General features: G+C 39.1%; 1 protein-coding gene across 13 annotated transcripts in view; it reads right to left on the bottom strand.

Annotated features, from left to right (window-relative positions):
* Nucleotides 1–537: 537 nt before the first annotated feature.
* myo9aa (myosin IXAa) overlaps nucleotides 538–12,485 on the bottom strand; it is a 174,418-nt gene continuing 162,470 nt past the window's right edge. For 4 of the 13 annotated variants that reach the window (XM_084108430.1, XM_084108439.1, XM_084108440.1 and 1 more), the window contains 8 exons: nucleotides 11,443–11,548; nucleotides 10,465–10,596; nucleotides 9,656–9,779; nucleotides 7,567–7,620; nucleotides 6,780–6,797; nucleotides 5,937–6,130; nucleotides 4,554–4,696; nucleotides 538–2,271 (listed from right to left, as the gene is read on the bottom strand). In XM_084108430.1, coding sequence (XP_083964556.1) covers nucleotides 1,868–2,271; nucleotides 4,554–4,696; nucleotides 5,937–6,130; nucleotides 6,780–6,797; nucleotides 7,567–7,620; nucleotides 9,656–9,779; nucleotides 10,465–10,596; nucleotides 11,443–11,548 — 1,175 coding nt within the window. In that variant the 3' untranslated portion in view covers nucleotides 538–1,867. The remainder of the gene's footprint in view (nucleotides 2,272–4,553; nucleotides 4,697–5,936; nucleotides 6,131–6,779; nucleotides 6,798–7,566; nucleotides 7,621–9,655; nucleotides 9,780–10,464; nucleotides 10,597–11,442; nucleotides 11,549–12,485) is intronic. The other 9 variants (XM_084108437.1, XM_084108438.1, XM_084108442.1 and 6 more) reach the window with 4 other exon arrangements.

The following is a 12,485-nucleotide window of genomic DNA, read 5'->3' as shown; positions in this document are numbered from 1 at the left end:
GTTCCGGGGGCGGGGTTTATGTAAATTTTAGGGTTGGTGATGTCACTAACCCGGGGAGGAATGTCGTGTAGTCTCTACCAGCCGTTTGTTGTAGTCCTTAAAAAGCAATTTCTTTAAAAGCAAATATCTCCCTTTGCTTTGAACTTTGAGCGTTGTAACTTTGCAGATGTTGTTTAAGCTCAAACAGCAACATTACACACCAACTAAAGTTAGAAAAGTGAAATCATATATATTCAACCACCCTTTTAAACTTCTTTTACACTTTCATTTCAGCAATGAGGATCATCTTAAAAAAAAGAGACCAACCTTAGTTCTGTACTCCAAATCATTCATGAACTACAACCATTTCCATATGAATGGTGCATGGGGGGGGGGGGGGGGTTGGGGGGGGTTAAGCAGTTAAACAAGACGAGACTAAAGCGTGATGAACGGGTCATTCAAGTTCTGTCTCAAATCAAAGTACAAAAAAACTGAATGTGGGTGGCAGAAGCCAGCAGCACAACAACTCACATCTTACACTTAACAAACCAGTACTCATTTGTTCAAAATGTGTAATTTATTTTACAACCATTGACTTTTTTTTCTTTCTCTTTCATAAGAAATATTTGTTCAACACATGACAGAAGACAAATCAGTTTGCTGAATCCTGCAGTGTCAGCGATGCATGAGATCTAAACAACAGAATATAAATTAACACTCACTCCTGTGAAAAACACCGTCACATGCAGAAACCCTTCACAAACCGTGTTACCGGGCAGAACCGCAGTTTAACATGAGGCGGACAGTCATTCATGATCTGTGCAGAAACTATAGTGACTAGATGGTCTATTTTGCTGGTGGCACAATTTTGTTCATTTTGCATCAATAACTAGTGATGGACATACTCATAATCAAGTACAGCAGTCGAATGCGAGCGGCGTGGCGAATCCAAATGCACTTCTGTGGATTACTATATGGTTTTTAATTAAATATTTAGAAAAAGAATAGGGTGAATCGCACTATATATACAGGCAGAAGAGACCATTTGGTAATATATTAAGTCATATTTAAGTCATTTTCTGGCAAGAGGTAATTCATGTTTGCAGGGCATGAACGATCAAGGATTTTCTGAAAAATAAAGCTGATTATATATATATAAGAAAAGAAAAAAACGTAAGTAACAGCAATCTAGTAACTCTGTGGCTTTGTGTTTTAACACTGGTTTCTTTGAGGCAGAATAAACAGGGATGGAAACGACTGATGGATGGCTGTTGAAGTAATGACTTAATACACTGTGTGGCGATCTGGAAGACTTCCGAGTCTTCGTTAGCGTTGGGATCCTCTGGCATTATAACACCAGTTTGCTTGGTCCCTTTAATGGCATCATTTCCCTCCAAGCACAACACAAAAAGCAGCACAAACACATCCAGAGGTTTTCTCATAAGACACACACTCCAACACACACTTCTCTTCTCCAACGCATTCAAAGATATAATATATGAATTCAACAACCCAGCAGTCGCTGGTGCTCTGGCTTTGTACACTATAATATATTTATATAGATTTATATGTCAATAAAATGTATTAAATAGGATTGGGGGGCAAATGCATCTCAGAGAACGCTGCTCGCGTGATTCTACACTGTAAACGTTAAAGCAGCTCGAGTTCATCAATGGCTTCGTCGTCTCGCACCTTTCGGAACGCCGCGGAACTCCCGATCGACGATCGAAGGAGGACATTCCGTTTCGGAACGTTACAACATTCCCTTTTCCCTGCTTTTGGGAAGCGCTGCCCATCTCCGTTCCTCTCAACATGGCACTTAAGGACTATAATGCAGCAAAAGTGAGCGTTAGCAGGGAGAACGAGCTCTTCTCCGGTCCTTCGGTCTTCACACCATGAACTCGTTGCTCCCGTACACCACCACCTGCGGGGCCGGCAGATCCGGATCCCTCTTCTCTCCGGCGGGATTGTCCCGGTGTCTCTGAGGCGAGCTCTTGACGGCCTGCAGACGCTGTTTGCCTTTCTCGGGGTTGAACGTGCCTCGGCTGGTGAACTGCGCACGCTCCTCGTCGTCCTGGTCCAGGCTGTCCGCCGGATATAATCGGGTCGAAGGCGATTTGGACCGCAAGCGTAATTTCTGGCTTCTGGTCGGCTGCATGTAGGAGGACGACACGGAGGAGACGGTGGAACTGGAGTCCACGGAGTCCAGGGATTCGGGCTGTCTCCGCAGAACTCTCCTGCTCTTCGCTTCAGTCTTCTTGGGCCTCGAGACGGCCAGCACTGGGCCTCGCTCTGAGGAGAGGCAAACATCAACACCATCAACACCATCAACACCATCAACACCATCAACACCATCAACAACATCATCAACATCATCAACAACACCATCAACATCAACAACATCATCAAAGCACCAGCAGCTTCGCCTGGTTCAGATTACACGATTTTAGCCCGATTTTGGCACGATCCGTTTGACGTAGGGTGTCGTGGGGATTCGTAAACGACAACGGGAGTCGGGACGCAAGATTCAATCGTTTCATCTCGTATAGTGACGTCACGTCTGCGAGGCTTCATGACATCACGATAAAAAGACTAGCATGTTTCAGTTTTTTTCCGGTCCTCCATGACGGGTTCCGTCAAGAGTGAGTGAGTGAGTGAGTGTGTTTGTGTGAGTGAGTGAGTGTGTTTGTGTGAGTGAGTGAGTGAGCGAGAGACTGTGTGTGTTTGTGTGTGTGAGTGAGCAAGAGAGTGTGTGTGTGTGTGTGTGTGTGTGTGAGTGAGTGCGTTTGTGTGAGCGAGAGATTGTGTGTGTGTGTGTGTGTGCACGAGTGAATGTGTGTGAGACGGCACGCGATGACTGGTCGGAAAGCAACGTGTAGTCTGACATGTGTCTTGTCCACGACACGACAAAATTTTAGGAGTCAAAATCGCGTAAACGACACGGTGAGTATCGTAACAGACAAAAAAAACGTGTAATCTGAACCAGGCATTAAAGTACTAGTGCTACTAACTTAATATGTTTTCCCTGTTTTGTTCCTGACAAAACACTGCGTTGCTTGTTTTTATATCATTGTACAGCCTAGCAGCTTTACAGCCGAGTAAACCGAGACTATATATATATATATATATATATATATATATATATATATATATATATATATATATATATATATATATATATATAAAAAACACTTTTAATGCACCCGCCTCGGCCCAACACTTGCAGTTAAAATGCCACTAAAATTCAAGATATGAGGGCAAAAATGCCCCATATGGGGTTTTGTCTTGTATCATAAGATATAGATTAGCTATATCACACGAGCAAGAGTGATGTTTTTTCCTGAATATCAGCACGAATGTAAATGTGATTTTATACAACAGTTCAATAAACAAGAATTTAATATTGTGTTACATTTCAGACACAATTTTGTCAATATTGTTTGTTTTTGCTCAATTTCACCAATGAAAATATATACACATGCTGTATATATGTATGTATATATACACACAGTCAAGTGCATGAAGTGTTCAACATGCCACACTTCAATGTCCTGAGGCAGCTTTAACAGCATCAATAGTGTAATACTTAGTTTTTAATAGGAATATAGTCACTTATATACTCAGGCCTGGCATTAATTTAGTTATTCAAACGTTAAACAACATAAAAAAGACGCGTCTCAGCGTTGTAAATTAAAGATTTATTGTGCACTTTAGTTGCAAAAGGGGAGTTTTCACAAGTGTGCCAAAATCACTGTGCTGACTGACAGCTTTTGTGATTATAAAGGGAGACGCGGCGCTCGCTTTGTGTAATTCCTTCACAGGTTGAAGAAAAGTTATTGTTTTTCATGAGACTTAGTGACTTTTCATGCTTCATGCTTCACTACAAAAAGTGCTAAACTTTGACAATTTATTTTTAAACGTAGTGATTTTTTACTGTTTGCTATTTTTTCCAAAAGCGAAATGTGTGAAAAAATATTACATGAAATGTCTACTATGAGCCAATAAATGCTCCTCTGCCGCCATCTACTGGTTATAGTGGTAATTTATGTGTTTTTTCATTTTTAAATAAAAGTGTTTTCTATCAAATGTTGGATTTCCTACATCTTGAAATGATCGGATTTACAAATAGGGCCATCTCAGAAGGATGAGCAAATTAAATCACATTAAAAATAATTTTAAAAAATTGCAAATGCTGTAAAAATGTTGCGTGTGCCCAATTACAGATACCGTGTTTCTTATTCAAACATTCCCATTAGTCTTTATTGCAATCAATAAAACTGGTTTATTAGCAAATTAGCTAAGTGAGATGACTACATTAAAATATAAATACAACATTAAAAAGTCAGCCACTGATGGTTTTGCGTCGATGTACAGCCGGAAATGCCCAAGCTAGCTTATCGAAAACCAGGAAGTATCCGTGCATATGTTTAATTGGGACACCCCTACTGCTTTTAAGTTCAACAGCAACATGAAGCACTAGTTACGGTGCGTTCAAGTCATCTCGTAAAGATCGTATTATAAACACAGTCAAGACACAGTCAGTCGAGGACTTGAACGCACCATTAGTTACTCACCCGAGAAGTCAGAAGTGGCTCCCTCAGAGTCCACATTCAGGTTTTCCGAGCTGTCTGCGGTGCCGATAGAGGCTTCGGACTCCAGGGTCTCGTCATCGGACGCCCGCGGCTCCAGAGCGAGCATCTCGAAGGTCAACTCCTCCCTATGAGGACCATCAAACAAATCTCAGGCTTTGGCTGTTCATTAACTAGTACAGCAACACACAGCAGCTCCACACTCTGGTTGCATACGGCACATTATGGAAAACCTAGTATGTCCTCTAGGTATTCATAAGGCGTAATAGTATGATATGCTATTCCCAAAACACCCTTAGGGCCCTATTTTAACAATCTAAGCGCAGGGTCTAAAGCTCACGGCGCAAGTGCACTCAGGGTTTCATAATCCACTTTTGCTAGTTTAACGACGGGGAAAAATGGTCGGCGGTCCCGGCGCATGGTCTAAAAGGGTTGTCCCTATTCTCTTAATGAGTAATGGGTGTGTTTTGGGTGTAACGTGCAATAAACCAATCAGAGTCTCATCTCCCATTCCCTTTAAAAGCCAGTTGTGCTCGCGTCATGGCGGATTCGCTATTTACATGACGGAATTAGCAAGTGGAAAGACTGAACGCTTCTCTAGCGAGGAAACGGATCTGCTCATGCTCGAGGTTAAATTGCGGATTCCACCATATCTTTATGTACACAATAATAATCTTTTACATTGTAATCCTTTTATTTTTAATATTTGACATGTTTGTGTGCTGCTGCGTGTCCCTGTGTGTGTAATAAGCAGAGTGTGTGTGTAATAAGTAGAGTGTGCGCGCGTTGTGGACCCGCCTATAGGCGCACATTACTAACGCGCTCTTTAAATAACAAAAAAATATTGTGCCATTGACTTCATTGTTTCATTTGCTCAATGGCTCAGTCTATTTCAGTTCCTCAAAATAGCAACGCACCAACAATGCGCCAGAACAAATCCATTTGCCATTTAAACAATGTGTCGCAGGACGTGAAAATGATAACTGCGTCGGGCTGAGACTAGCAAAACACACTTGCGTCGCGTCTGCCGCTGAGTGTATGACAGGGCCCTTAATATCCAAGTTTATGCAACCAATGTGAGATGCTAAAGCTGTCTCTCCTACTCATCTTTCTGCAGACTCTCGATTTGTTCGTTCAGTACTTTCTCCTGACGTGTCTACGTTAAAACCTAATATTCTGGACATTAACTGTCCCACCCTTACCCAAAAAGGCTGAATATGTGGGCATAACCAAAAAATGTGGGCTGTGTCAGCTTGTAATGATCCACACTCCCTCCAGCAAGGGTATTGTAACCCAGAAAATTTTTGCTTTGGTGTAATACAAAATATGGCATAATAGTATGATGATATGTAAAGCTGTCTCTCTTACTTCTCTTTCTGCAGACTCTCGATTTGTTCGGTCAGCACCTTCTCCTCCTGCTGCATGGCGACCTGTTGCTGCTCAGAGACTTCGGGATCCTTCTCGTCTCCGCTCTCCTGCATCAGATCCGGGACGGCTAAGGAGCGAGGACTCACCGGAGGAGACGGTGTGTGATACCTCACCCTGTGCACTGGGCCCTTACCCTGTCAAACACAACACAACACACACTGATGAGTGGCGGAGCTCCAGATTATATGAAGATGGTAAGACAGACGGGTAACACTTTACAATAAGGTTCATTAGTTAACATGAACTAAGAATGAACAATACTTCTACAGCATTAATTAATCTTAATTAATATTAATTTCAACATTTACTAATACGTTATTAAAATCAAAGGTTGTATTTGTTAACATTAGTTAATGCACTGTGAACTAACATGAACAGCTGGACTAACTAACACTGACAAAGATTAATAAATACTGTAACAAATGTATTGCTCATGGTTAGTTCATGTTAGTTAATATATTAATGTTAACTAATGAACCTTATTGTAAATTGTTAATGAAAGTCGTTTTGATATTAGTGCTGCTACGATCACAGAAAGCGTTCGGCAGTTTCATTCTAAAGTCTCACTTTCAGACTACAGACTTTCCAAAATGAACATTTTGTCCCAAGGACAAAAGGCTGTTTATTATCTTGTGATTTGATTTGATCATGTCATGTTCAATGATCGAAATTGTATTTTGTTGGAATCATTAAACGGCCCAGTGGTCAGACTGGTTTAAGACAAGTGTTCATTTTGGAGCCTGGATAGAAAAACACAGACTCACTTCAGCCCAAAGCCATTACCTTTCTGAATGAATTTGACTGCTCATTCCCAGAGAAAGCAAGTTAAAAAAAAAAAAGTGTAAAATATCAGGCACATGGAGTGAATGCAACACACACACACACACACACACACACACACACACACACACACACCAGGGTTCCCACACCCTGGTTAACTTCAAATTCAAGGACCTTTCAAGGACTTTCCAGGTCCAATACCCGATGTGGGGACACATTTCAAGTGAGCGCAAGGTTACACCGTGTTACCTTGTAGGATACATTGTTACAGTTTTGCGCACGTGTACCTCACGCGGGAAACACTTAACGTAACGCGTAAATGTGTGTAACTAACATAGGCTAAATCAAGCAAGCTAGTATGCATAGGCCACGAAGTGTTGACGAAATAACACATTAGTGGACCGGACGGAATAATATGGAATTTTTTACAGAAAACTTCTTGCACAAATAAATTCAAGCACTTTCAAGGACCCGTATCAATATATGTTTATTTTCAAAAACTTTCCAGGGCCTTGAAATCTTTCTTTCATATTCACAACCTTTCAAGGATTTCAAGGACCCGTGGGAACCCTGACACACACACACACACATATATAAATACCCAAGTCATGCAGTGCATTATGCATTATGAAAATTAATGTGATTCTGTCTAGATTAATAACATGTTAAGTGCCTAACTATCATCTGAGCTCTTAAGTTTCTTGCCATATCATGATCATGTAGACAGACGGACCACACAGTGCTGGGACGACACTTACGGTAACAGCGGGAACATACGGTAAATACCTACCGCCACAGCACTGCGGGTTATGCTCATAAATCTAACAGCAATTACTACGGGTTTCTGGATTAGAGAGGAGAGACTGGGGTTAGTGTCGAGACAGAGCTAATGTGAGGGATTTACACAAGCAGGACATGATCCTGGAACAACATCCTCATTTTTGAGCATCAGCGATGGTGCTGGCATTGACTGAGAGACATGATAGTCTAGTGGTATCATTTTTGTTTAGTATAATGTAAGGAGGCTGGGTTCAAATCTTTATCTAATACAATTTTTTATAATGAACCCAAGTTAAATTGCAAAAGAACTCGACCGGCGGTGATCGCTCTTCATGTATCCTATGGAAAACAGCAGAATTTACTTTTTGGTAACATCATGTGTGTCATTGGATAAACCCAATCCCACATAGCAATAATAATTATTTTTTATAATTAAACTCCACCCAAATTTTCAATGTAATAATTCCTACAATGTCTTCAGGCCCAATTATATTCAGTTATGAACCAAAGCGTGATCATACATTATTAACGCTTACTGACGCAAGCCCTGCATGGATTCAGTCTTCCATGTATTTTGTAGTTTAATGTGACAAATTAATTTATGAATTTTACCATCATATGGACACCACAAGCCTAAACTGCAGCTTATCTCTGTGTTTGGTGACCATATCGTTATCAGCCGATATTTGTTCATTTTTTAAGTTATAGTTATCGGCCCAAAAAGAAAATTAGGCTGATATATTAAAGCTGATAAATAATGGATTATTTCCTTCAGCTGAGACGCTTCAGATGCGCACTGTTCAACATGATGGTTTTGAATCGATTGAAATATGATTGGAATCACTTTTAAAAAAAAAGGAAAATACCGTAAAGTGCAAGTCTGTCATATCGGCTACATAAAATTATAATGAGAACATCATTATGATTGTGTGTTTGGGACGTGGCTTTTAATGATGAGACTTTTGTTTTTGTAATCAGGCTCTCAAAAATTAAATAAAAATCTGGATTTAGATTTATCGGCCAATATATCGGTTATCGGTTTTCAAATATAAAAATGTATTGGTATCGGACAAAATTTTCATATCGGTGCATCCATATTTGGAAGTGCATTTTGTGAATCAGAGGCTCTGGAGTCCTTCAGAGAAACGCACGACACAGATTCCCTAGAGTTCGGTCGATACGTTACAGTATTAAGCAAAAAAATAAATAAATATAATTACAACTTCAGTTTCTACTATAAAGCGTCTCTCCAGTGTGTTCATGTTTTACTCGCAGACGTCTGACCTCGAGGGTCTGGACAGAAGAAATGAACCGGAGAAGATTTCCATTTAAAAGAGGGCGGAGCCTCAGAGCCACACCCACCTATTACATCATCACCACGGACCAATGGGAGTTCAGAAGCAAACTTTTCTGAGAAGTTTTTCAAACTCTCGAAACAAACTTAGTTTTGGCCTGATTTTGTTCAAAATGACGTCACTCTAGTTCGCTCTTCACTTGAAGTATATCGAGGCCTTAAATGGTGACGACTTTAGGGCACTAATCATTTTGAACCTACAGTACAACAATCGTGGAAATGAATTATCAAATGTAAAAATAAGCATTTTTTCCTGTTTTGGTAGTTAGGCTTAGGGCACTCAAAAACCATTTGGCTCAATAATCAGCTTGAATGGGGTTGGATGGGCATGACGCCACTGGAGCAATGTTTCTATCGGCCAATGAGATTGTAGGGTTAGAGTTGAGCCGATAACTGGGGCTGGAGATTGATTCTTATCAAGCTGTCATTTCCCTCTGATTTTAGGGGATTTAGGTCCTATGATTGTGAGAAAACAATGTTGTTCCAGGACAAACACTTGTAGGATTGTCCTGCTTCCTGGATCAACAACTTTTATTGGTTATGCAACAATATTCCTGTCAAACAAACGATCCTAACTCTAATCATTAACTACCTCTAAAATAAGAGGGGGAAAAAAAGGCTGATAAGATCGTTCTGAGAAGGATGTTGATCCAGAAACACGTCCTCCTTGGTGTGGTTTTGGACATCTGGGTTATTTGGATGTCTATAGAAATATGAAAAAGCCTCTCAGCTGTTGAACTCTTACCATGGACCTGCGAATGAATGTGAGTCGGCTCTTGGCTTTGTTCTCGGCGAACTCCAGAGTGCTGATGTCCTTCAGCCTGGCCTTGTACTTATTCATCTGCTCGCAAATGATCAGCTCGACACACCTTTACAAAACAAACAAAAAACAATATGTAATGGCAGAAATCAGATAAGCGATGACATCACAATGCTTCTACCTTCCAATCACAAACCTGCCACAATGGACTAGTACTGCAAACGTTAGTATTAGGACCAGGGTTTGAAATTAACTTTCACTCACCGGCCAATTTGGCTACTAAATTTTTTAGTTACCGGCCATTCAGAACTTCTACTAGCCAAAAAATAAAAAAATAAACTGGATTACCTACGTCACAGCTTTTAAAATATGGATTTCATTCATTCATTTCTTATTCAAACAAAATGTGTTTTAGGTGGACAAATCAATACAGTACAAAAATATATATATTTTTTTGTCTTTTCTGTTAACCAAATGCTTTTTAATCTCCGCTATTGCTTCAATGCAAATGAACAAGCACGTCATTATTTGTTGTGTAGTGACGTGTGTGTTCAAGTAAGCCAGATATGCTCAGATTCTGCGCAATACACTGTATTTAATATATCATGATGACTGATGATTTGCGCTAAATCTATGCAGATTTGTCTTACACGAACTTCCCAAGCAAAGAGAGTAAACATAAGTAACACGCCAAATTGGCCAGTGATTTGACAAGCCGCATTTGGCAGGTTTGCGGGTGTTAATGTCAAACCCTGATTAGGACTAAACTATATGAAGTGAGAGTTGTCCATTACGCTGTGGTTTTCCCGATGTCCTGGACGCTCCTCAGAGGGTCGATGGTGTCGGGACAGCGCAGGATACAGGGCGCGAACACGATAGCCAGCGCGTTAGCAGACATGCGGTTTGTTTCCTCCTGCAAGGCAATCCTGTGCGCAACAGAAACAAGATTGACATTTCCAACATCAAATCATTTACATTCTGCACAAAAAGTGGAAAAGAAGCCAATCAGAACATTTTATCTGTTGTATATGAAGTGCAGTGGGATTTTTGACCAAGGCTGCATTTATTTGATTAAAAGTACAATACAGTAATATTGTGAAATATTATGAAAATTTAAAATAACTGTTTTCTATTTTAATATATTTTAAAATGTAATGTATCCCTGTGATGCAAAGCTGAGTTTTCAGCATCATTACTCCAGTCTTCAGTGTCACATGATCCTTCAGAAATCATAATAATATGCGGATTTGATGCTCAAAAAACATTCATTATTATTATTAATGTTGAAAACAGTTTCAATTACACTCAACAATTTCACTGAAAGCCAACATTCTGCACAAATCAGAACATATTTTATCTGTGGTATACTAAGTGCAGTGGGATTTTAGACCAATGAGATTCCTCTGTGGGCGGAAACCAAACCAAAGATCCGACAAAACGACAGGATTTATCGCTTGCCGTTTTATCGTGTCTCATCACTGTGTAATAGTTAAAACATTAGGTTACACTTTATTTTAAGGTGTCATTGTCACAGTGTAATTATATATTTAAGTACTGAGTAATACTAATTAACTACATGTACTTACTATAGGGTTAGGGTAGGATTAGGATTTGGCTGAGGGTTAGTTGCATGTAATTATGCATAATTTACTGTTATTACTATGGTAAGTACATGTAACAAGGACACTGTAAAACAAAGTGTTACCAAACATTATTTATGGTGCAGTCATGCATGCATTCATTATTTTGGAGAGATACAGCTGGCGTCTCACCTGACCAAATGGAAAATAAGGCGCTCCAGCGTGTTCAGGTGAGTTCTGCTGAGCTGGTCGATTATAGAGTAAACGCCTCGAATCACTTCTTTTTTGTCCTGGAGACCTGAAGAGACATGACCAATACATCTTCAAACATTACGCCTCTAGAAATGTCTAGTTGATCTAAAGCAATAAGGTCACTGCATCTGTGGACTGATTTATAAAATGTACAAAGATTTTAAAAGTTTTGAACTTGGGTGTTCTATATTATTTTATCATTTATGGTTGAAAATGATTTATTATCTACTTCAACACAGTGTAAAACCTATAATCATTTTTTTTTAAAACAACTTTGAATCCAAGACGTAAAGGTAGTTTAGCAACTTTAGGGATCTTTGATTTTGTTATTTTGCAGCATTATCAATAAAATCTTTTTATTATACTGGGATACTGAAATGGCTGAGTGATTTTAATGTGCGCCAAAACAAAACAAAAAACAAAAAAACAAAAACAAAAATGAACAAAATGAATAAATAAATACATGATCATATGCAAGACTGTCCACTAGTACCGGTTTTAATGTTCAACGAAACAAACAAAACAAAAAAACAAAATGCAAAACAAAATAAAGAAATCATATGCCTGATTGTCCACTAGTACTGATTTTAATCTGTGCCAAAATAAATAAATAAATAAATAAATAATAATCATATGCCACATTGTCCACTAGTACTGATTTTAATCTGTGCCAAAATAAATAAATAAATAAATAAATAATAATCATAATAATAATCATATGCCACATTGTCCACTAGTACTGATTTTAATCTGTGCCAAAATAAATAAATAATAATAATAATCATAATCATATGCCACATTGTCCACTAGTACCGATTTGAATCTGTGCCAAAATAAATAAATAATAATAATAATCATAATCATATGCCACATTGTCCACTAGTACTGATTTTAATCTGTGCCAAAATAAATAAATAATAATAATAATAATAATAATCATAATCATATGCCACATTGTCCACTAGTACTGATTTTAATGTGTG

This window comes from Abramis brama, assembly GCF_963993115.1.
Source record: "Abramis brama genome assembly, chromosome: 3".
Taxonomy (NCBI): domain Eukaryota; kingdom Metazoa; phylum Chordata; class Actinopteri; order Cypriniformes; family Leuciscidae; genus Abramis; species Abramis brama.
This window is presented reverse-complemented; position numbering and strand designations above follow the sequence as displayed.